The 23,722-nt window shown below is 47.1% G+C and overlaps 1 protein-coding gene across 1 annotated transcript; it reads left to right on the top strand.

Moving 5' to 3' along the window:
- Positions 1-8,016: 8,016 nt before the first annotated feature.
- Positions 8,017-21,737, top strand: CHMP7 (charged multivesicular body protein 7). Its single transcript, XM_004270662.4, has 10 exons — positions 8,017-8,752; positions 10,708-10,879; positions 17,006-17,191; positions 17,328-17,461; positions 18,324-18,372; positions 18,607-18,726; positions 19,012-19,110; positions 19,322-19,382; positions 19,877-20,056; positions 20,284-21,737. Exons 1-10 carry the CDS (start codon positions 8,454-8,456, stop codon positions 20,334-20,336), a joined length of 1,353 nt encoding a protein of 450 aa, XP_004270710.1. The 5' UTR covers positions 8,017-8,453; the 3' UTR covers positions 20,337-21,737.
- The last annotated feature ends 1,985 nt before the right edge of the window (positions 21,738-23,722 follow it).

Genomic DNA, 23,722 nt, shown 5'->3' with positions numbered 1-23,722 from the left:
CACAATGGAATAAAACGATAGAACTCTATGACAGAAACATCTAGAAAATCCCCAGATACTTGGAAATTAAACAATAATTGCTAAACCACACATGGTCGAATGAGAAAGGATTTAGAGAAATTAAATAAATTTAATTAATTAAAATTAATTAATTAAAATAAAATTTTTAATTTAATTAAAATAAAATTAATTAATAAAAATAAAATTTATTAAACTTTGTGGGCTGCAGCACAAGCAGTGCATGGAGGGAAATTTATAGCAATGAATGCACATGTCAGAAAAGAAGGAAGATCTTAAATCAATAATCTAAGATTCCACCTTAGAAAACTAGGGAAAAAAAGAGCAAGTTAAATTCAAAGTAAGAGGAAGAAAAGAACAAATAAAAATTAGAGCAAAAAGCAATACAACTGAAAACAGGAAATTAGTAAAGAATATCAACCAGACCAAGCTGGCTCTTTGAAAAGATCAGAAAAATTGAGAAATCTCTCGCAAGTTTGAGGGGACGGGGTGGGGGGAGAGAGAGAGAAACAGAGACCATAACTATTGATCCCAGGGATGCTGACTGAATAGTAAAGGAATATTATGAACAAGTCTATGCCTATAAATTTGATAACCCAGATAAAATGGACAAATTCCTTGAAAGAAACAATCTACCAAAACTTACACAAGAAGAAATAGACAATCTGAATTGGCCTGTATCTATTAAAGAAATCAAATCAGTAATTAATAAACTACCCAAACAGGAAGCACCAAGCCCAGATGGGTTCACAGGTGAGTTCTACCAACCATTTAAAGAAGAAATTATTCCCAATTCTCCATAATCTCTTCCAGAAGATAGAAGCAGAGGGAATACTTCCTAACTCATTCTATGAGGCCAGCATTACCCTAATATCAAAACCAGACAAAGACATTACAAGAAAAGACAACTACAGACCAATATCTCTCAAATATAGATGCAAAAAGCCCCAACAAAATCTAGCCAAGCGTAAGAATTATATACCATGACCAAGTGGGATTTTCCCAGGTATGCAAGGCTGGTTCAATATTTGAATATCATTCAATGTAATCCACCACATCAACAAGCTAAAGAAAAAAACTGTATGTTCATATCAAAAGATGCAGAAAAGCATTTGATAAGATCCAGCACCCATTCATGATAAAAACTCTCAGCAAACTAGGAATAGCGGGGATTCATCAACTTGATAAAGAACATCAACCGAAAACATACAGCTAACATCATACTAAATGGTGAGAAACTAGAAACTTTCCCCCTAAGATCAGGAACAAAACAAGCATGTCCCCTCTCACCACTCTTTCAACACCATGCTGGAAGTCATAGCTAATGCATTAAGAAATAAAAGGTATACAGATTGGGATGGAAGAAATAAAACTGTATTTGTTTGCAGATGACATGATTGCTTATGTAGGAAATCCAGAAGACTCAAAAAAAAAAAACCCTCAATGGAACTAATGAGCATTTATAGCAAGGTTGCAGGATACAACATTAACATATAAAAGTTAATTGCCTTCTTACATGCCAGTAATGAACAAGTGGATTTTGAAATGGAAAACACAATACAATTTACATTAGCACCCCCAAAATTGAAATTCTTAGGCATAAATCTAACAAAATATATTCAAATCTGTATGAGGAAGACTACAAAGCACTGATGAAAGAAGAGCTAAATAAATGGAGAGATGTTCTGTTTTCATGGATAGGAAGACTCAATATTGTCAAGATGTCAACTCTTCCCAAACTGATCTACAGATTCAACATAATCCCAGTCAAAATCTTACTTTGTGGATATCAATTAACTGATTCTAAGGTTTATATCTTGGTATTTACCCCAAATGAGTTAAAAATGTATGTCCACACAAAAACGTGCACATGGATGTTTACAGAAGCTTTATTCATAATTGCCAAAACCTGGAAGCAACCGAGATGTCCTTCAGTAGGTGAACGGGTAAATAAAGTGTGGTACATTCAGATAAGAGAATGTTATTCAGAAATATGAAGAAATGAGCTGTCAAGACATGAAAAGATCCTGCTGATGAGACTCCCCCTCCCCCTCCAGTTCTCATTTATCCAAAGACTGTACTGGCCAGTGTCATTTTATTTTTGCCCTCTTGACAAATATTCTAGAGGCTGAGGTAGGACTGTATAGGTAGATCCTTACTGTATGATATTGTTTCAGGGGCTAAAGGGGAGAAACTGAAAGTGTTCTACTCTTTTTTCTACAGTATTGACGTTTTTCTAATGTATCTATTTTTCTTGTCGCACCTTTTCTACTTCAGTACACTTGGTGTACTGAGTTAATGGCTAGTACTGTTTTGGCTCTGTGAAAACACATTTGTGAGAAGAGTAAGTAGTGACTTCTGTCAAACTGTTAGATGCCGAAACTTTTAAATCCCAATTTTGTCCAGATCTTACCAGATGCTACTGTACTTGAATGGTTAATAAAACTGCGTAGTGCTGGTGAAAAAAAAAAAAAGTTTCTCTTGAAGGCAGGCCTTTAAAAAAATCTAACACTACTTCAAAATGATACTTTCCCCCTTTCCCTGCAGAAAGCAAGAGGTTTTTGTTTTTGTTTTTGTTTTTAATCTTCACTGTGAGAACCTGGTAGAGCTCCTGGAAGTAAAACTCACAATAGTTTGGGGATTCCCTCTAAGACTGGCCTTCCTTGGTGTCTTTAATTTTCAGATTTATCCACACATACAGTTCTGGTTTTCCTACTTTGATACTGGTTCCCAAGGAGGATTTTGCCTGTAGGTTTCTGCTGTAGTAAGTTGTGATTCTCTGTATCTGCCTGTCTGTCTCTCCAATTTTTGTAGTAGAAGTTTGCCCTTTGACCTCAATTCTCTGATGGATCTAAGAGTTGTTAATTTATTGTTTTTTCAGCTTTTTTCTTGTTAGGACAAAGTGATGACTTCCACTTACATGCTGGACTGGAAATATAGAACAATTTAGAAGGAAAGAGTGGAAGAGAAGACAGTGAGATTAAAAAGGGATAAATTCTTCGGAGTAAAACTGAATAGTTTCACAAATGGTCACTGAGGCATTCTAGAAGATCATGGTTGTTAATGAGTAGATAGCAACTGTCTCCTATGGTTTGCAAGCTTTGAAGAAAGAAGAAAGGGGATTTCCCACATCTGTGATTGCTCTAACCCCTCTGTCTGAACATGCAGGCAATTAAATTTAGAGGCATTTCATCCCCAAACAGCTAAGAAACAAATAGTCATTCAAATAAATAAAAGATTCAATTACTGTATTAGTATATTATATTTGGATAAATATTCTTATGCTGTAAAGGATAGGCCTTGATGAAATTGTTTCTTTACTCATAGTTTGATCAATTAAATTCATTCATTTATTCATTCAACAAACGGAGTCCTTAGGATGTGCCAGGCACTGTGCTAGACACAAACATAATTAAGAACACAGTCCCTACCAGGAAGGCACTTAAGCTAGTCAGAGAGACAGGCACACAAATAGAAACTTAGAAAACAATGTGGCACATTAAAAAATAGAGAGGTACACAGGTTATAGAAAAATAAGGAGGGACACCCAATCCAGCCTGGAGCAGGAAGGAAGGAAGAGGAAAGAAAGATCGGGAAGTCTCCCATAACACAGCGGTGCCTGGCTTCTTCCCCTATAAACCTTGTAGGCTAAGAATAATGTATTTTCCTTCTCAGTCCTCTTTTAGCCAAGTCCTAATGGCTGTAAATCGTAGAGATAAGAACTAGAAATAATTGGATAATGCAACAGGGCATGCATATTTCTACAAAAATGATGAAGCATCCCCCGTAAGCAGGTGAGACGACACGGAGCATCGTGCAGCATGGAGGCATTGTAGTAGCATCTGGAGAGTTTGTGCTTTATGGCTGAAGTGAGGCTGCTTCGGTGTCCGGCCAAAAACATATTGGAGCATCAGTAAATAAATATCGCTGCCATGATATGCTGATGTTAGGTGGCATTTTTTCTTCAGACTCCGCAGAACTAAAGAACTTCTGCAATCACACATCTACAGTAGATACTACATTCAGAAGCAGAAGGTGGGCGCTCGAAAAAAACTCAAGATCCTAACATAGAAACCTTTAATTCACACAGGAGGAATCTGAGAGGAAACCTGCTTGTCTGAGGCCATGCAGCTCTTTACTAATAGAGATGAAACAAGAATGCGGGTCCAGGTGATTTCTTTCTTTATTTTTTAAAAAATTGAATAATATCTGAGTGTCGAGCCATGTGCTGAGTACAAAATATGAAATTTATACTCACTGATACTTCTCTACTGTCCTCCATTCAACCTCCTGCCACAAGTATCATACAGTCTCACTCATAAATACTTTAGATGTATCTATAAGATATACTTTTAATAAAACATAATCACCATGTCATTGCACTCAATTTGTTAATATCAAATATCCAGTTTAAAATTGAAAGTATCTAATGATCATAGATGGGTTTTTATGGTTGTTTTATGGTTGTTTGTGTAAATTGGACCCAAATCAGATCTAATAACATTGCCCATTAAACGTCTGTTTGTTGCCATTATTTTTTTGAAGAAACAAGGTCATTATCTAGTAGAATACCCCAGTCTGGATTTTGCTAATTGCAACCTCAGTTTTCACTAACATGTTCCTCTACCTTCTGATTTTTTTTTTTTAACCTCCATCAACTAGTACTTAGATCTAATACCTTGATCAGATTAAGGTTCAATTTTTTGACAAAAATACTTCACAGGTGGTTCTGTGTACTTCCCATCACATTACTTCGGGAGGCAAGTAATGTTGGGCTGTCTTCCCTTTTGTGATGTTACGATTAACCCAGCAGGTGTTGTCAAACTGACCCATCCATTCTAAAATGCCAAGGGTGCTATGTTAGATGGGGTGTTCAGACAAGGCCTTTCTGATGAAGTGACCTTTAAGCTGTGACCTAAGGATGAAAAAGAGCCAGTCCTGCAGGGCAGAGGAAGAGTGTAGCAGTTGCAAGCCCGGCAGTATGAAAGAGCTTGCCATATACCCAATCACCCCTCTCAAGATCAGCAGAGCTTTCTTTCCATTCTCCACCACTCCCAGTAGCTCTTCCAATCTCCAACAGGTGGAAGCAGAGAACTCTGTGCCCAGAGGTGTCAGGAACCCAGTGGCACTTTGAGATACAGGTGGTCACAGGTGCACAACTTTGCTCTCCTGAAAACACTTAGGACCAGGACTATTTTATCAGACTCAGAAACCTAGGGGACAAAACAACCTGGTCTCTCTCATGACACGAACCAACCGGCCATTTTATAGGACATGAGAGCACGGCCAGAATATGGCTCTCAGGGTACAACTCATTTGCTCACATTACATACTACTCTTCTTTTCTGGAATGTTCTCCACCAGACTCAAAATAGTCGTGGTTCAAGTTTCTCTTCTGAAAAATGGAAAAAGTGCCAAAACATCTCACAGGGTTGTGTCAAAGTCTGGTCTTTGTTTACAAAGCCAGACACCAGTTAAAGTGCTCAGGATAGATTTTAATCAGTAATATACTACTGCGATAGAGAAAAGAGTCCAGGATGAACTGTACTCAACTTCCATTTGTACAGAGGTGACTGGGCTCTTTAAAGGGAGGATGAGGGAAGAGGGTGAGGGTGTCTCAGTAGGAACAGGGCAGTGAAAAATTACAAACTACAGGAAGGGAGGGTTGATCCCTGTAAAACTCATTTGGGTTTGCTAACTAGGGCTTATCAAAGTAAGACTCCTCCCCTCCCACAGAGGCCAGGAGACAGGAGCCCTGTCTTCGGGTGTTGGCTGGAACATACAGTAAATTTTTTGACAACCTTGAGTTTTCTTAGGTAGGCGTGTTAAGGGGGGGCTAGGGTCATCCAATGAATATGCCTCGAGCTTCCAGAAACTATGTTTGTTCATGTCTTTATGGACCAAGGTGGACAGGTATAGTTAAGAAGAGGCTTCAGAGGAGCCTGTCCAGAGCGGGATCGAGGAAAATTTTTGTCACTTGTTACGAGTATTAAATGAGATACTGACTGTGAAAGTACCTGTAATACTATAACACAACACATTAGTATCAATGGACACATTCATTCATGTAACCAATCATATCCCTTCCCCTCCTTCAAAATGCTTATTAAAATTCTTCCTTACACTGAGTCCCAACTACTAAATATCCTACCACTCAGTGATAGCACCTATTACATTATGTGCTAGGTATTTTACATACATCATAACATTTCCTTCAAACAACCCTATTAGGAAATATTATTTTACAAAAGAGGCTCAGAAAGTTTAGGTACTTGATCAAGGTCACACAGCCAGTAAGAGGCAGAAGTCAAATTTACATTCAACTCTGACGATTGTTACCTGGTTTCATTAAACAAGAAACTCCTTTCACTTTTTTTTTTTTTTTTTTTTTTTTTGCATTTCATCACTTATTTAATGTTTAAGCTCTCACACTAGATTTTTACAAGCTGGTGAAAAATGACATATTATTTCTCCCACAGAACTATAACCACATGTTCCCAGACAGTATAAATATATAGTTGAGCTAACGTTAATACACATCACCATTTTATCCATTACATAACAAAACAAATTGTCAAGTATCCAAATATTAAGTTACAGAGCTCAAAAGGCGTATAAAATATTAAACGTCTGTTCAATTCATTAGCAGAGACCCACTTCCTTTTTTTTTTTTTTTTTTGCAAGAGAGGTTGGGAATCACACTTCAAACAAAAATAAGTTGGTAAACAACTTCAGGTAAGTATGAAAAAAAATTACAAGAATTTCAGAAATTTTATGATTAAGAATTGTTTTAGCTACAATAACAAAGTATTTCTACCCCCAAAGTGCAAACATTAAAATTAACTATAAGGCTTTTTTGTCTGGAGACCTTAAAAAACATGTGCTTCTGTACAATGCAGATTTTCAAAATGGAGGTGTTCCATAACAGCACAAAATGAGATTTATAGACAGACATTAAATAATCACTGTTTCTAACCACTCTTATGGGGGCATCTTTGTGGAGTATAATGAATTTCTACAGTTCACTTGTCTGCATAGAGGTCATGCTGTGCCCGGCAGTAATCTCCACTGCCCTTCAGAAACTCCATAAACGTGTGACCAAGAACACCACAGAACTGAGGAATATGTCCACTCATTGAAGACTGTGGCCTAATCATACAGCTGGTCCCGAGGCGGCGGCGGCAGGGCAGGGGCGGCGGTGGTCGTCGCGGGGCGGCGGCGGCTTCGCAGGCTCGGGCCGGGGCACCGGACTCACTCCTGCAGCGAGCGGCTCGGAGAAGAGCGCGCAGCCTCGCCGCCCGCACTCCCGAGAGCCAGTATGCGTGCGGAGGTCTCCTTTCGCCTTTTAAGTGGTTCAGTTAAAAAGAAAACCAATTTATTCTTAACACACTGGACGTGTTTCTTGCTCATGAGATTTTTTTTGTGAGACTCGAACAAGATCCTAAGATATTAGAAGGGCAAGAGTGAAGTTACCTTTCAGTTTATGAAATATTTCTACGGAACCACTATGCGTGGTAGATATTTAAGCCATTGCTTAAATATCAGGACACAGATTAGTAAATGCTAAATTGTTCAGTCCAGGAAAGAGATCATCAGGACAGTCGGAAACGGTTCCAAGGAAGATTGGGGGTGGGGGCGCCGCGTGGTATGTGGGATCTTAGTTCCCTCACCAGGGATGGAACCCATGCCCCCTGCAGTGGAATCGCGGAGTCTTAACCACTGGACCGCCAGGGAAGTCCCTCAAGGACGATCAGAATTGAGCTGGATCTTAAGGGATCCATAGGATATTGATTCTGAGAAGGAAACAGAGGGACACTCCAGAAGGTGGGGAGCAAGTAGAACCTTATATATCCCTGTAATTCGGCGTATATACTGTCACAGAGCTTGCGTGACCAACAGTTTCGGTTATCCGCTGATATTACCATAAACGGAAGCTAACTTGGAAGTTTAAATTATATGTCCGAAGTAAGAACGCCTGGTCGAGGAGCATTAAACGGTGATCCACGCGGGCGATCCTGGTGCCTTTGGCGCCCCTTAGCGGGACTCTCCAGTCCTACTACCTGAAACCACCGCAAGTCTGAGCGTAATCGTTTGCCTCTATACAACACCACGCCAAACTCCACGATTACCGAGGGGTCACGACACGCACTTTCCCGCCGCGCAAGCGCTACGTTCTCCTTTCCGCACAAAGGCTGCGGGAGGAGGGGTCGGCGCAAGCGCTCTGAGTTTCTCGGAAAATAGGGTCATCATCCCGCCTCCTGGCGCAAGCCGGTAAAGAAACGCATGCGCTGTGAGGAGGCAGGGACTTATTTCACGCGGCGGTGACGTAATGACAGAGGAGGAGGTGGCCCAGGAACGGAAGCCGGGAAGGAACCAGGGCGGAAGGGGATCAGGGCCAGGGCTGTGTGTGGAGCCTCGGCTGGCCTGGGGTTCCAATGTGGTCCCCGGAGCGGGAGGCCGAGGCCCCGGCCGGGGGAGACCCGGCGGGCCTACTGCCCCCCGAGTGGGAGGAGGATGAGGAGCGCATGTCCTTCCTGTTCTCCGCTTTCAAAAGGAGTCGCGAAGTGAACAGCACCGACTGGGACAGCAAGATGGGCTTCTGGGCGCCGTTGGTGCTGAGCCACAGCCGCCGCCAGGGGGTGGTGCGCCTGCGTCTGCGGGACTTGCAGGAGGCCTTTCAGCGCAAGGGCAGCGTCCCGCTGGGGCTGGCCACCGTGCTGCAGGACCTGCTGCGGTGAGGGCGGGCCCGTTCCGGGGGCGGGGCGGGTCCGCGCGGGCAGGGACCCAGGTCGTTCTCCGGAGCGCACCGCGACCAGCCCGGGGTCTGGCCTCCAGGAGCCGTCTGTGTTTGCTCACTGGGCGAAGGAGGAGGCCGGGTTAGGGGTGTTTGGAGGGAGAGGGAGGCGGGGTATGGGGGGAGATTGAGGGGTCAGGATAGCCCCTCAGTTAGAGGGAGAGATTAGATGAGATCCAGACGGTAAGAGAAGAAGCCAGCCTGGCGGAGGTGCCAGTGGTTTGTCTGGCCTGGAATCCCGTTATGTAGTTATTTCGTAGGGGCTTCCACATTTGAATAACCCCGGAACAGAAGATCTGTGAGACAGGATTTATTGAACGAAGGAAGGGCAGAGCTAAGAAGAAGGTAGTGGTGGGGAAGAGGCCTGTACGGGTCTTGCCAGCAGCCTCCACCCCATCCCCGCCACAGGTCATGTGTCTGGCCTCTCTTGGTGACCCGAGAAGGTCCTGTAGGTGCTACCTGTGCGACAGGTGCAGGGTTTTGGAGGTTCCTGAGGCGGTAGCATGCACATGAAACAGACGTACTGCACTTCGCAGCGTGCAGGCATTATGCGTACACCGTCTGGCTCCCTCAGCAGTCCTGTGGGTGAGGTGGTAGAATTATCCTCAGCAGACAGAAGAGGAAGCTGAGCCACAGAGAGGTCGAGCGACTTGCTGGGGGTCACACAGCTGGATAGAGGCCATGCCGGGGCTGGACCCCGGGTCTTCTGATTCTAAAGCATTTGCACTTCACGTTGTATATGTCATACCCAGAGCAGCCTCGCCAGCACAGTGACTCCCTCCGTGACTGAAGACGAAAGTCAACTTTGATATGTTGCTTTCAGCTCTCTGCTCTTCCTGGTTAAGAGATCTCCCTTCTCCCCAGCCCCCTTCCCTTGGCTGACATTGATAGGGCAAGCCATTTCTGGAACTTCACCTTTCTAGGAAAGTGTGCTGTGGACAGTTTGAGTTCATGCCCAACGTGGGGAGACAGTAGCTGAAAAAGTCAGTGAGGGGCAGGAAGAGTCTGGGCTTCCTTATTACAACAGGACCATCCTCTGCCACTTCCCACCCAGAGACCTTTAGTACCTCGATTTCTCCTCTCCTGACTGCTGGCACTCCACTGATGCCCCTTGGGGCTTGATGGGGTCTGGGACCCGAAGAATTTCTCAGGGAGATATTTTTCCATAGAAGCAGCATAGCAGAGTAGTTAACAGCTTTGCATGAGGGCCAGATGGCCTGGGTGCAAATCTTCGCTCTGCCACGTGCAAAATTATGTGACAGAGGAAAAATGATATGCCCCTCCCTAAGCCTCAGTCTGACCAGTTATAAAATGTGATGATAATTGTACTTAGATGTATTGTATTTGAAGAGATACTCCTTATGTAGCCCTTAGCATAGTGACTGGCCCAGGGGAAGCATTCAGTAAATTTAGCTACTTAACACTAGAACCATGAAATGCTTATGTCTTATCTCCAGCCACCCAAGCCTAGGAATAGCAGAAAACCCTTTCTCTGAACGTCTTTGTATTCTTCCTCATGTCTTGCTCTTGACATTAATCCATTATTGTTGTTTTCATTTTATCGTTTTGAGCTCCATTTGTAACGGGAAGTCTCAACATAGGCTGTGTGGCCTCCTGTGCCTCTCTGTAGTCTTAGTGGAGAGCTTGCATTTTGGAACCAAACCATAGTTTAGCTTTGGCCTCTGTCATCTTCTCAGTCCCTCAGTTTTTTCTTGCAGAAAATTGTGAGGCTTAGAGCTGGAGCATAAACAGTACCGCTCACAGTAACCGGCACGGAGTAGGTGCCCGGTAAATGGTGTTTATGATGATGACCAAATTCCTCTCTGGGGGTAAGGAGGGTGGTGGGGACATTGCAGTAAGCCTTACTACATGTCTTTTTCTTTCTTTGCCTGCAGTCGAGGGGAGCTGCAGCGGGAGTCAGACTTCATGGCCAGTGTAGACAGCAGCTGGATCTCCTGGGGGGTCGGAGTCTTCCTGCTGAAGCCCCTCAAGTGGACTCTTTCCAATATGCTAGGGGATAATAAGGTTCCTGCCGAGGAGGTGCTCGTGGCCTTGGAGCTTCTTAAGGTGGGTACTCAGAAGCAAGAGGTCTGGGTGTCATCTGGAGTGGTGGCAGGACCCTCCACATTCCTTGGGTTGCTTGGGTGAATAGTTAGAGAAAGAACGGATCTTTTTTACATGGTGACAGAGTTGATAACTGAGTTTATCTAACCTCCCTTTCGCTGTACTTTGTAGTCTTTAGTTGTTAGTTGGATCTGTACATTTCAAGGGTGAGCCTCTGTCTAGGAATTGTCAGTTAACACACAGTTGATTCTTTTCCGTACTTGTAGGGGTTAATGATAAACTAAAGTTTAGAAAATGCTTTGCCTTCTGTGGTTTATGTACAAAAATTTATTTCTGAGGACCTTAGACTTTCAGCTTTGCCCTCCCCTAAATCAGCGAACTGGGCTCAGATGTCCTCCCTTTGTACTTACTTACCTCCATGAAAGAAGCCACCAGGCCCTTGATCCCTTCCTACTCTCCTGGTCACTCCGCTTGCTCCTGGCCTGCCTTCCGTCCGCAGCCCAGAGCATGCAGCTGATGCTTGACTGCTTCCCTTAGCAACACCCTCGGGCGCCTCTGCAGCGTCCGGGCCACACCAGAGACACCAGCAAATCAGCCACCTTAGATAAGCCCCACGGTCCACCATCCCTGCCAGAGAAAATCGCTGTATCGCCAAGCCTGGGGCCCCTTTCAAGGTCCCCAGCTTTAGGAGGGCCCTGGGAGCCACTTGGCAGCCCAGTGTTCTTGTCCCCTCCCCGGCCCTCCCACACGCCTTGCATTGTCTGCAGTCACTGCACTGAGAAGGTAGAATCCCCTTAGTCGTGCCTTCAGCTGTCTGTCCTCCCACCTCCAGTGTGACTTCCTCTGAGCCCTGCTTTCTCCCCAGGCTCAGAGGATGAAGTGTCCTTCCTGTGTTCCACGTGTGCTCGCGAGTCTGTCCCTACCCTTTGTGGCATCTGTGACCCTCCAGATCTGTATATTCCTTTGCCCTGTCTGTCGGTGCTCTCCTTCTTCAGCCTCTAAATCCACTCTGGTTTTCCCATCTCAGGATGACTCCTTGTGGGACCTGGGGCCCCTCCTAGTCACTGCTCTGTCTCTCCTTCTCGGCCAAGCTTTGTTGTCCCCACGTCCTCACCCCCACACACCCTTTAACCCAGGGCAGACCTGCTTCACCGCCATCGTTCCACCCGATTGCTGTGGGTGAGGTTATAGTAACCTTAAGTGTGTGCGTGTGTGTGTTTATAAAGTTGACTAAACACCAGGTGGCAGAAGTAGACTCGGAGACAGTGGTTATTTTTGAAACTCACAGACCAAGCCCAACCTCAGGGCCCTTGCATAGCCCTGGAGGCTTCCACACTGCTGGACGCAGGTCGGAATCCCCCGCCCCCGCCCCATGAGAAGCTCCAGTTTCTCCTCACCTCCACAGACACCCCCCAGCACCACCCTTCGGCCTGGGGAGCAGGTCTCCAAAATCTACCAGCTCTCTCTGTCCCCCAGGAGTTTTGACTGAACAGCGTGCACTTTCTTCAGGGGAACACCTCTCCCCCTTTGTGCTGCACCCCCTCCCCTCCCAGGGCCCTGACCTCCAGGACCTCCGGGGCTCAGCCAAGACCCCACAGAAACCGTGGGGCGTTTCAGGTGCTTCTGGGCCACCTCCATCCCTCCTTGCGGTCGTTTACCTCCGGTGTTCTCCAGTCTGGAGCAAAGAGAGGTAGATCCATTTATCCCCACAGATGTGATTTTGGACTCAGTCTTTTGAGAGCAAACGCAGAGATGGGGGTGGGAGTGGAATTACATAGACATTCTAAGGACCAACAATAATTTCTGACAGCAGAGTAGTCTAATCCTGTTTAGGCAGAAAAATAAATTTAGCTCTTCAGGGGCATGGACTGTTGAATCTGTACCCAGCTTACATCACTGAATAGAACACTTAACACTTATTCCCTTTCGGTGACATCTGCTATCAAATATATGGTGACTTCAAAGATATGGTTTTCTCCTGGGTTAGAGGCTTGTTTTCATGTGTGAAAATAAAGGGTCTTATCTGGATATTTTTATAAAACAAAAAAGCCTGTTTCTGCGGTAAATTGATTTTCCCAAGTCTAAACACAGAAAGCAGCCAGCAACTTTTAATTTTATTTGAAAAAAATACCAAAAAGTAAAAATTGCCCATAGATTTTGCTATTTAAAAATTTAAAGAAAGAAATTAAAGTTTCCTTTCTATTCATCCCATTTCCATCTCTTTGGGTCCATTCCCTTCCTGCTTGTGTCTGTAAGAACACACACATCTTTTCTTATTGAGCCTATTATATTACTTTCCATGGTATCTTCTTGTTTGCATTTAATACTTCTTGGAAATCTTATTTACTTGTTTACTTATCTACTATATAAGCTGTCTCCCCTACCAGAAGGAGAAGTTCCATGGGCTCTGGGAACAGTGCCTGGTACCTAGTAAAGAGTCAGTAAATATTAGTTAAGTAAATAAATGAATATACACATACATACATATGGATATACATACACTCCATTTTTTTTCCAGAAATGGAATCTGCTTTCACCTGTTGGTCTGCACCCTCCTTTTTTTTTTTCACCTTAGTATATCATGAGCATCCTTCCAGGTCCCTACCCAATATGGCTCTACTTCATTCTTTTGGATGGCTGCGGAATAATCTATAAACACGCCACAATTTATGCAATAGTTACCAAATGGATATTTGAGTCATTCCAATTTCTCCCTACTGCACAAAGGCACTTCTCTGACAGCCTCGTGCCTACACGTATGTACTTCTACTTTTATTTTTATGGAATTGATTTCTAGAAGTGCATGTGTACATTTTAAATTTTAACAGAAATTGCCAAATTGCTTTTCAAAAGCTTGTGTAAATTTACACTTTCACGAAGATTGCATTGAAGTGTCCAGTCTCTTCACATCCTTGCCAGCCCTGGATAACAGCAATCTTTCAAATTTTGCCAATTTGATGAACAAAAATGATACTTCCTATTGGTGATTTGAGTATCTTTTCACCTATCTAGTGGCCATTTACATATTCCTTTCTGTGAATTGCCTCTTTATATCCTTTGCCTGTTTTTTATTTTGGATTCTTTGTCTTTTATATTCATTTGTAGGAGTTCTTTATTAGGGATAGATAGATACATAATATATTTAGTATTAGGGATGTTAATATTGTTTCCCAGTCTCTTGTTTGCTTTTCATTTTTATTTATGATGTCTTTTTTGTTGTTGTTTCTTTTGCGGTACGCGGGCCTCTCACTGTTGTGGCCTCTCCCGTTGTGGAGCACAGGCTCCGGACGCGCAGGCTCAGCGGCCATGGCTCACGGTCCCAGCCGCTCGGCGGCATGTGGGATCTTCCCGGACCAGGGCACGAACCCGTGTCCCCTGCATCGGCAGGCGGACTCTCAACCACTGCTCCACCAGGGAAGCCCATGATGTCTTTTACTATATAAACGTTTTTATATTTCTACAGTCAGAGTTCTCAAATTTTCCTTTATGGCTCTTGAATTTCTGCTCATGCTTAGGAAGGCATCCTCTCCTTCAAGGTTATCAGATTTTTGTTTGTTTGTTTGTCTTTTGCGGTACGCGGGCCTCTCACTGCCGTGGCCTCTCCCGCCGCGGAGCACAGGCTCCGGACGCGCAGGCCCAGCGGCCATGGCTCACGGGCCCAGCCGCTCCGCGGCATGCGGGATCCTCCCAGACCGGGGCACGAACCCGTGTGCCCTGCATCGGCAGGCGGACTCTCAACCACTGCGCCACCAGGGAAGCCCTATAAGATTTTTAAAATATTTTCTTCGAAGTATTTTATACTTTCATTTTCTCAATTTAAGTTTTAATAATTCGGTATGTAGTTTTGTATATGTGGTAGAGAAAAGCTGTTTTCTTCTAAATGAGTAGCCAGTTGTCTTAACATCATTTGTTACTGTTGTGTACCATTAATGTGTGTGTGTGTGGACGGCACACCGTTCTTATTACAGTAGATTTGTAGTAAATGTTTTTATCTGACAGCACAGTCAGATCTAATGAAAGCTCTAGTTTCTGTCTTATCAGACTCCTCTGCTGCCTTGGATACTGTTGACCACTCACTCCTTAAAATTTTCCGTTACCTTGACCTTGTTTTCACTACAGTGCAGGCTCTCCTTGGTTCTCCCCAAGCAGTTTCTGGATCGCTTTTGTGAGTTCCTTCATCTCCCGAACATTTTGAATGTTGGTCTTCCTTCAGCTTATTACTTTGCTATCTGCATTTTCTTGGGTAACTCACTTATACTTGCGATTTTAATTACCTTCTATATGCTGAGGACTTTCAGATTAATATATCTCCTGTCCTGGCATCTCCTTCGATTTTTTATTTATTTATTTATTTATTTTCGGTACGCGGGCCTCTCACTGCTGTGGCCTCTCCCATTGCGGAGTACAGGCTCCTGACGCACAGGCTCAGCGGCCATGGCTCACGGGCCCAGCCGCTCCATGGCAGGTGGGATCTTCCCGGACCAGGGCACGAACCCGCGTCCCCTGCATCGGCAGGCGGACTCTCAACCACTGCGCCACCAGGGAAGCCCAGAGCTTCAGAATTTTATATCCAGTTATCTCCTGTACAATCTCAAGCATCCCAAACCAACATGTCCAAAACGGAATGTTTTGTCTTGCCTTTAAAAGTATGCTTTTCCTCCTGAATTCTTGCTGTTAATCCACCCAGTCACTCAAGCCAGAACCCAGGAGTCATCCCAGATTCCTCTTTTGCCCTTCCCCCCAGACCCAGTTACCATGGACTGCCAGTTTTATCTTTTAACTTTTGCTTGAATCCCTCCCTCTTTGTCCCTATTCCCATTGCCCTGTTCAGTCCCTCGTATTCTCTTGTATCAGTGGTCTCCCTGCCTCTGAGCCTAACTCCTACCATCCATCCTTTCCCCTTTGTCAGCTACATCTCTGTTAATCTAGCCGTGGCCTTCCCTTCAGGGACTACCCACCATCTGCAGAGTGAAGGACAGCATAGAAGATACGTTACACTTTGTATGAGGCAGAAGGGCTTCTGCTGTCTCAGCCCTTCCCACCCGCATAAACACCACACTGGGCTCAGACTCCCTGCCGTTGAGGGACTCGTGACCATCACTCTTCCCACGATGCCTTTCCCACCGACTTCACCTAATGACTTATTCACCCTACAGGATTCTGCTCAACAATCTTTTTTTTTTCTGAGCAATTGCTGAACTCCTTGGGTATTCCTTCCCTGTATTTTCATAGCATTCTGTGCATACTTCAGTAAATATTTCTTGTTTACAGAAGACCGAGCGAGTAATTTCCATGAAAGAGGAAGACAGTGGCATTGTTTTTTGGAACTCGTATTTCTTAGACTTCTCACAAAAATCCTATCCCACCCATTTGTCACATGAGACTCTTTATAGACTCAATAATTTCCGGTTTGCAGGATTGCCATTTGGCATAAAAATGGAGAGACCAGGGGCTTCCCTGGTGGCGCAGTGGTTGGGAGTCCGCCTGCCGATGCAGGGGACGCGGGTTCGTGCCCCGGTCCGGGAGGATCCCGCGTGCCGCGGAGTGGATGGGCCTGTGAGCCATGGCCGCTGGGCCTGCACGTCCAGAGCCTGTGCTCCGCGACGGGAGAGGCCACAGCAGTGAGAGGCGCGCGTATCGCAAAAAAAAAAAAAAAAAAAAGGAGAGACCAGGATTGGCAGGGAATTTAAGTATCATCTCATCCACCTTCTCCAGTTGGTGAGTGGGATGCTGAGGACCAGTGAGACTGACTGGTCCAGGGTCACACAGGCTAGGCCAACCACCAGGCCTTGGCTCTCATTCCTGGCCATTGCACCCCACCACACCACCTCATTCTCCCCGTGGGGGACCACGGGCCAGGGAGCTGCAGAGACATGAAGTCCTAGCTGGAAGGGCAAGCACGCATCTGGCTCCCAATATATTACGTACCTCATTTTATCCGTGTTCCCCAGACTTTCCTCCAAGGTTTAAAAAAACACAAGTCCTTTTTCCTTTTCCAAAACTGAAGACAGGGTCAGAGCTCCCCTGCTCTTGCCTTGTGTGATTGTGGATCTGAAGCACGGGGTCAGGGCTCTCTGGGTTCCGTGGGCAGCGATCAGGGCCCGCAAGCACCTTTCTCTTTCCCTGCAGGAGAAGGCTGAGGAGGTGTATCGTCTGTATCAGAACTCCCCTCTCTCCTCGCACCCCGTGGTGGCCCTGTCGGAGCTGAGCACCCTCTGTGCGGGCTCCTGTCTGGATGAGAGGACCTTCTACTTGGTGTTGCTGCAGCTGCAGAAAGAGAAGCGAGTCACCGTCCTTGAGCAGAATGGGGAGAAGGTATGGAAACTCGCTGTTCCTTCCCTGCCTCGCCGAGCACTTGTTCAGTGTGTACTGACGTGCCCGCCAGCATCCCTGCCTGTTGATTTCTCAGCATTTGGGGTCGGGGCAGCAGTAATTTGTCCCTGTCCCTCAGATTGTGAAGTTTGCCCGGGGCCCACATGCCAAGGTCTCTCCTGTCAACGACGTAGATGTCGGGGTTTACCAGCTGATGCAGAGCGAACAGCTGCTGTCATGCAAGGTGGAATCCTTATCCCAGGAAGCAGAGAGGTAACTCCCCCTGAGCTGAGCACCCCTGACCTCCACCCTGGCCCTTAGAGCTGGTGTCCGTGGGCGCTTAAAAAAAAAAAGGTTATTTATTTATTTATTTATTTTACTAATTGTGAAAGTACTGACTGTTCAGTGCAGCCATCATGGAAAGCACAGACTATCACAAAGGAGAGAAAAATGAATTCCTCCCCCAAAGAGTACAGCTTTTAACACTGTGTTTATGCTCTTCCGTGCCAGTATCCGTTTAGCCAGTGTTTATTGAGCTAGGCCTTGTCTTGGGGACTTGGGGATAGAGTAGTGAAGGAGACAGGTCTCTGCCTTCCAGGGGTCTTGCTGAGGGACCTCTGCTCTTCCCCTCCAATGACTATGCAAGGCGTCCCTGCTAAAGGCACATTACCACTTCTCCAAAAAGTAGGGTATGTAGACATGGAATTAGAATGTGCTTGTTCACGCCCTCTTACAGTGGGAGAAACCCCATGTTGTGAGAAGGCCAGCGTCATTGGTGGCGTTAGGAAGTCATTCCCTACCTCCTGGCTCCCAGGATGAGAATTTGTCTTCAGGGTGCCTCGTCAGCATGTTTGCACACCGCACCCCCTGCCCGCCCCGCCCCCGCTGTGGGTGAAACAGCTTCTCCTTGGTCCTTTGCCTTTCCCAGGGGCAGACCCGCCCAGCCCGCATCTCAGCTTGCTGCAGGGGTTTGGCAGTGGGCTGTTGGGCATCGTTTTTCTGGCCATTGGGTGGAATGAATTTGATCTTCAGATTTGAAAGTACCTTCACTAGAAGTGCTGCTCTTGGGGACACTTGAGGACCCTGCCACCCGCGTCCTCAGGCCTCTCATCTTGAGCTGTCCCTTTGTTCGTAGGTATAAAGAAGAAGCCCGCCGGGCATGCCGAGCAGGAAAGAAGCAGCTGGTGAGTTCTCTCTCTTCCCCCCACAGCTGTGTACCTGTGCCCACAGCGAGAGGAGCCCCAGTTCAGGGAGTGACCTTCTCGAGGGGAACAGTCTACGGGTGGCCCAGACACCACAGCTTGTTTTACAAACCTGGGGTGGTCTTATCATCTGGGAAGGGCTCTCCTCCTCTAGCCCTTTCGCCTGACCGGTCTGACCCTGACCATGACCATGTCTCCACACCCCGCTCCCCCCAGGCCCTGAGGTCTCTCAAGGCCAAGCAGCGGACGGAGAAGCGCATCGAAGCCCTGCATGCCAAGCTGGACACTGTTCAAGGCATCCTGGACCGGATCTATGCCTCGCAGACAGATCAGATGGTAGCCACTGCCCCTCTGCCCCAGTGCTTGGCTGGTCTCTGCGGTGTCCGCCGCTCATCCCCTCCGCTGTGGCTTTGCTGTTTGGAGGAGGCCTGGGTTCTTTCAGGATATGCTCAGGACTGCCTTTGCCTCTCCTATTGGGCAGTTTTGGCCTCAGTGGACATGGAGTGAATCATGCATGGCTGGGGGAAAAAACCACAAAGCTTGCTTTTGGAGATGAAACAATATTGTCTGTATTTTGCCCAGTGTTCTTTATCTGCACTGATAACTTTGCCTTCTCTTTAGGTTTTCAATGCGTATCAGGCCGGGGTAGGAGCACTGAAACTCTCCATGAAGGATGTCACGGTGGAGAAGGCAGAGAGCCTTGTGGATCAGATCCAAGAGGTACAGGAGGGGGTGGGAGGACACACCTACACAAGGCAGTTCCTGAGGACAGGAGTGACTTCGCCGTACTTCCTTCTTTCCCAGACTGTTTACCCTGCGAACTTGAGGACGCTTTCCTTGATTCTCCAATGGGGCAGCATTACTTTGTAACCCTGAACACTGAGACCCAAAGACCATTCAGAGTTCAAGGCGTTGTGCTTTTCTCTTACAGCTGTGTGACACCCAGGACGAAGTTTCTCAGACTCTGGCTGGTGGGGTAACCAATGGCTTAGGTGAGTTGACATGGTGCTTCCGTCTTCTTTCCTCTCTAAGATGACTTCAGCTCCTTGTGCTGTGATAGGTTTGGCCGTGGGTCTGCTCTTTTTGGTGCAGGCAGGGCTGGCCCACCCTCCCCTCTCTCTGGGGCTTCTCCACAAGAGTAAGGAGAAGGAATTGGCATTTCCTCCTTGATAGGCTGTGCTAACGACCCCTTGGTGCTCTGGCGTCCCTTACTCCCTAGGCCTCTTCAAGGGCAAGGAGAAGCAGGGTCCATTCCATGGTGTTCGCAAAATACACCTCCTTGATGACTTAGCTCTGTGTATGGAAAAAGCATATCTGCTTGAAGGTGTCCTCTGCCTCCCAACTCACACGATTTTTTTAATAAACCTTCAAGGAGGCCTGGGCATCTTTTGTAAAGCCGAGCTGGGTTTGCCGTCCTCGATCCTTGACTCAGTAATGCGTTTCCTCCCTGGGCTTTATGTGTCCTTGTGTCGTCTTTTCTTTCCAGACTTTGACAGTGAGGAACTGGAGAAGGAATTGGACATCCTCCTTCAGGACACCACCAAAGAACCTTCGGATCTGCCCGACAACCCCCAGGAGACGTTTTATACCAACAGTGTGCCTAACCCTAGGATCTCGGACGCTGAACTTGAAGCTGAACTTGAGAAACTGTCCTTATCAGAGGGAGGTACGGAGCTGTATTCCCAGGGCTGCTGGTGGGCTTGTGGTCCTCTGGCTGACAGTAGCGAGGCTCGAGGTTAACGTGTCCCAGCCCCATTGCCCAATCTGCCGGGGTACCGAAGTCGGGTGAGGGAGTTGTGGGCTCCTTATTCAGACTTGGTCCCTTAAACACTGGGATGCTTTCATCTCAAAGACCTACCTGGTGTAGAGTTCAGTCATTTCTTCTCCTTGCAGGTTTGGTCCCAAGCAGTAAATCTCCAAAAAGACAATTGGAACCGACTCTATAAAGCCATTGTAGGACCCTCAAGTGAAGGACCCTTGTGTCAAAGAGAGACCAGGCTTGTGTGTGTGTACATAGTTATTTAAACGAGAAACTCTCGGAATGTGTTGGAAAGAGGAGGAAGGACAACCACTCTGATGTATCTGGATGCTACCACTTCCTACGGGACAGATAGAATTTCTGGAAGCGTGCTCGCGAGGCGTGCTGCCAGCTGGGCTCATGGCCCTGCATTCTCATCTTTCTAGTGCCACAGTTTATACAGTTCTGTGTTTGCCCTGTCATCTTTCATAGCCTGCGGCTCCCGCCACGGGCTCAGTTAGGTTTGTCTTCCCCCACCAGCTTTGTTCCAGCCGGCGAAGGCGAAGGATTCGTGCAGCTTTGCCAAATCAAAATCTGTCCTCGTCCCCCACCCTCACTGTGTTTAGAGGAGTTTATTCTGTCAGTAGGTCCGTTACACAGCTCTTCCCAGCCCCTCTCTGTTTCCATCGGTCGCGAGAGGAAGGAGAATCAAACAGCTGCCACGTTATGGAGAAACACACAAATGTGAAAGGTTCTCCCCTGGGGTTCAGATTCTCCAGGTGTTCAGAAAGAGAGGTAACCCCTGAGTGGCTCAAGAGTCGTGACAGTTGGAGAGGGGCCTCGTGGGGTTGGTGGCCACTGCCGCCTCTTCCATCTTATGCAAAAGAAGATCTGCTGACTGGAGAAATGGTTACTCTTGGTCTTTTGAACTTGACGAGGAGAAGCCCAGGTGACTACAGAGCCCCGGGTGTCCAAACCCCATATGCTTTCTTAAAAAGGTATCATCTTTGCCTTGCCCCCGTGGTGAATGAATTAAATATTAACTTAAATACATAAATCAGAAGAAGCCGCACAACAGCACACCCCCCCTTCTTGAGCCTGGCAGACAACAGCAGGTTATTTGAATTTCAGAAGCATGTTACGTTGTAGCCCACCACTCGGGGCAGGTGATCTGAGCCAGGATGTGCAATAGAAGCAGAAGACAGTGGCCTCGGCAACGTCTGCTGTGTGCTTCCCTGGTCCTGCGCTGCGCCCGGCCCCACCTCCTGAAGGCCCGTCCTCTACTTCCTTTGACGAGTGGGGGAGGATGGCGGAGGGGGACAGGCAGGAGAGGGCCTGAGCGCGCTGGCAGCAGGGAGAAGAAAGACAGCAGCCACACTGCCGCTCTGCTGCGCAGTCCCAGACGCCTCCCTGGCCCTCGGCCCTGCCCCTCCTGCTTAGGGTGACGGAGAACAGAGGGGAGGAATTTGCTCCAGGCCAGGAGCACAAATCACTGTTCAACAAGTTTCTCTCCCACTCGGCCTTGGGAAACTGAAATGTTGGGGGTGAAGAGAAACAATCACTATTTTTTCTTTTTTTATCTGGTAAATGATTAAAAGAAAAACCCTGAGCGCCTCGTCCTCGTCTCTTTTTTAGGTTGTATAAAGTGCCTTGTTCCTTCCTGCATCCCCACCCTCACCTCCAGCATACACACACGGGTTCTTTCACTGACGCCACCAGGAGAAGGCTGACCGGCTTCCTAGCGGGAGTCCCTAGCTGCTGGGAAAGTGGTCAGCCTACCTGATGGCTCTCACGCCGATGCAGTTATTAAATGGCCTCTTTTGTTTAAGAATGTGTCATCATTTTCCTTACTCTTTTCCTTTCCCTCTTCCCTCTAGATGACCCACTTTCCTCGGCCCGTGTGATCGTACCATATTTTAGTCTGGCACCAGTATTTACTCAGCGCCTGTTACACGCGTGGGGTTTGCCGTCCATGGCGGGAGACAGATTTTAAGCCTGCGAGCAGAGCTAGAACAGGCTAGAAGATCTGCCGCAGCACTTGGTACGTTAGCAGGTGAACCAACCAGCAAAAGGCGTCTGGAGGAGCCAGGGGCAGAGACAGTTTGAACAGAACAGAGTGGAGATAGGCCGGGGCGGGGGGGTGGCGGCAGGGGGAGGGGGGATGTAGTAGGGAACCCTCTCCACCCCCAGAAGTGTAAGTGCCTGGACTTGGAGCCTCTTATCTGCTCTCCTGTTACTCTTTCTCTCGCTGAGCTGAGCTGATAAGGAGTCCTTGCTTCAATGTTTCATCCTGGTTCTTTGCTGTGCAACAGGAAATAAAGAGGTTGAGCCTGGGCTTGGGTCAGAGTAGGACGAGCCGCCGTCTGGTGGTGGCTGCACGGCATTGGATTCCCGTGTGGGGCCTGGGTCTGGCCTCAGGATTCTCTCCTCTTGAAGGAGTTGACTCGGTTTCATAAGGGAGCTGGTGAGTTTTCTTCTATGTGGAGAGAGATCAGGCCCAGATGAATCAGGTTCAGATGCTGTCCTATTGGGAGTGAAGTTCCCTATGGGGTCCAGATACACAGCAAGGACATTCGGGGAACAACTATTTCAAGTTCATTGAAGAGACGACGGCCAAGCTCTCATTTCCCTTGAATACTTCCTGGGGTTTTTTAAATCGTGTCAAGCAATCTACAAGTTTTAGAATATCATATATCCTTAATGCCACTGAGATCAAGTAGGGAGAGAAAATGTAGCTAATCAGATAGGGACTGGTCCTGATGTGGGTCAGGAAACTTGGTTCCAATTCTCAACTCCGCCACTAACTGGTGGCTTTGGAAACACGGGGCCTCTCGTTTCTCATTCATAAGGAGATGCAGACAGACAAGGTGATCTGGAAATTCTGATGGTCTTAGGGTCCTTCTGAGCAGTCTGCTTCTCCCTTCTCTTGAACCCTTGCTGCCTCGTGACGGGAGTCAGGGCAGTGCCACAGCAAAGCCAAGCCTGGAAAGGTGGCTGGAGAGTCCCCAGTCCCTGCCCGCTGGGGACATGAATGTGGTGTGCGGAGGGCAGGTGGGGGTGGGAGGAAGGGGACAGGCTCAGCCTCAGAGTCTGCTGGGCCTCCCAGAAGGCGGCTCTTAGCCAGAGCCCTGCGGCTGCGTGGGCTCCGAGGTCGGGCACCCTGTTGTGAGAGGGCCCAGGAAGGATGAAACTGCTGTGATTATCACTGCCTGCCCAAAGGGCAGAGAGAGTGTCCAAGGTTGAGCAGACCCCGGGAAGAGGTCAGGATATTCTGGTTCAGTCCGCTGGCACTGTCATCAAGGCCATCGGAAAAGAGAGAGAGCTACCAAAGCTGTTCAGAAGGGTGAGGCCACTGACAGAGCTGCTCACGCGCAGGAATCCAAAAGCAACCTGGCTTTGGGGTTGACGGGGGAGTCTGGCAACTCTCTTTTCTTTTGAAGTATTTCACTGTTTTCTCCGCCAACGTCTCATTTTACTCAAGTTGCAGCTACTCTTTGGGGAAAGTGTGGTTCCTTCCCTCCTCCTGCACAGAAACAATAGACACCCGAGCGTGAGAGCTGGAAGGAGTCTCAGCAACTGGCGGCAAAGCCTCCG

Source organism: Orcinus orca, chromosome 6 (genome assembly GCF_937001465.1).
Source record: "Orcinus orca chromosome 6, mOrcOrc1.1, whole genome shotgun sequence".
Classification (NCBI taxonomy): domain Eukaryota; kingdom Metazoa; phylum Chordata; class Mammalia; order Artiodactyla; family Delphinidae; genus Orcinus; species Orcinus orca.
The sequence above is the reverse complement of the archived record's forward strand: the minus strand, read 5'-3'. Positions and strand labels throughout refer to the sequence as shown.